The 1,216-nt window shown below is 55.3% G+C and overlaps 1 protein-coding gene across 1 annotated transcript; it reads left to right on the top strand.

The window, feature by feature from the left end:
- The first annotated feature begins 266 nt into the window (after nt 1–266).
- Nucleotides 267–983, top strand: TICAM2 (toll like receptor adaptor molecule 2). Its single transcript, NM_001204337.1, has one exon. The coding sequence runs from the start codon at nt 267–269 to the stop codon at nt 981–983; it is 717 nt and encodes a 238-aa protein (NP_001191266.1).
- Nucleotides 984–1,216: the final 233 nt, after the last annotated feature.

Raw genomic sequence — 1,216 nt, 5'->3', positions numbered from 1 at the left:
GAGAGAGAGAGAGAGGCAGAAATAGGTAGAAGGAGAAGCATGTTCCCTGTGGGGAGCCCGATGTGGGACTTGATCCCTGGGGATCACGCCCTGGGCCGAAGGCAGACCCTCCACCACTGAGCCACCCAGGCACTCCGTATTTTCCGTTCTTAATGTTTGGATGACATTCACAACACGTGTCTGCCTTGTTATTTCTTCTCTTTGTAGAATGAAAACAAGTGTCAAGAAAGAAGGAGCGCTCTCCATTTCTGACCGGGAGATTTACGATGGGTGTCAGGAAGTCGAAAATAGATCCCCGCCCACTCTCTGTCTCCTGGGGTCAAAGCCCCAGTGTGGAGGTGCGTCAGAGTCGTCCTGAGTCCGATTCCAAGAGACCTGAAGACCTGTCGCTGCGTGCTCTGCCGGAGTCTGGCCCCACGACGCTGCGACCTGTAGGCCAGTGCGAGGCAGCGATGGGCCTGGGAGAGACAACGCCGGGGGAGGAAGAGGAAGAGGAGGAAGAGGTGTTCCTCAAGTTTGTGATACTGCACGCAGAGGATGACACAGACGAAGCCCTCAGGGTCCAGAGTCTGCTGCAGAATGACTTTGGCATCCGACCCGGCATCATCTTTGCTGAGATGCCGTGTGGCCGGCAGCACCTACAGAACCTGGATGACGCGGTCAACGGGTCCGCGTGGACCATCCTGCTGCTGACCGAGAACTTCCTGCGAGACACGTGGTGTAAGTTCCAGTTTTACACGTCGCTGATGAACTCCGTTAACAGGCGGCACAAATACAATTCCGTCATCCCCATGCGGCCTCTCAACAAGCCCCTGCCCCGGGAGCGGACCCCCTTTGCCCTGCGAACCATCAATGCCCTGGAGGAAGACAGCCGGGGCTTCCCTACCCAGGTGGAAAGGATCTTCCAGGAGTCTGTGTATAAGATCCAGCAGTCTGTGTGGAGAGAGGCCAGGAGTTCTGTCCAGAGGCACTTCGTCTCCTGAGAGGGAGCCCACTACCCACGGCTGCCTCGCCCTCCGTGAGGCAGCACATTTCTGGCAAGGATTTGACAGAAGCCTGGGAGCATGACAAAGATTTGATTGATTCTGCAGCACACTGCATAGACTGAGACTTTTTGATGTCGTGTTAAACTTGAGATTGTCTGGCTTTCAAGAACGTTCCTCTCCCAGTTTGCCTGGCCCGTGAATTTTAGGCAGCGTATCTGTAGTTCACATTC

The sequence above is a fragment of the Canis lupus genome, chromosome 11 (assembly GCF_011100685.1).
Source record: "Canis lupus familiaris isolate Mischka breed German Shepherd chromosome 11, alternate assembly UU_Cfam_GSD_1.0, whole genome shotgun sequence".
Lineage (NCBI taxonomy): Eukaryota > Metazoa > Chordata > Mammalia > Carnivora > Canidae > Canis > Canis lupus.
Note: the sequence above shows the minus strand (reverse complement) of the source record. Positions and strands in the feature narration are given on the sequence as shown.

Coding starts and splice junctions, on each gene's coding strand:
- TICAM2 (NM_001204337.1), top strand. CDS start 267: ATGGGTGTCAGGAAGTCGAAAATAGATCCCCGCCCACTCTCTGTCTCC.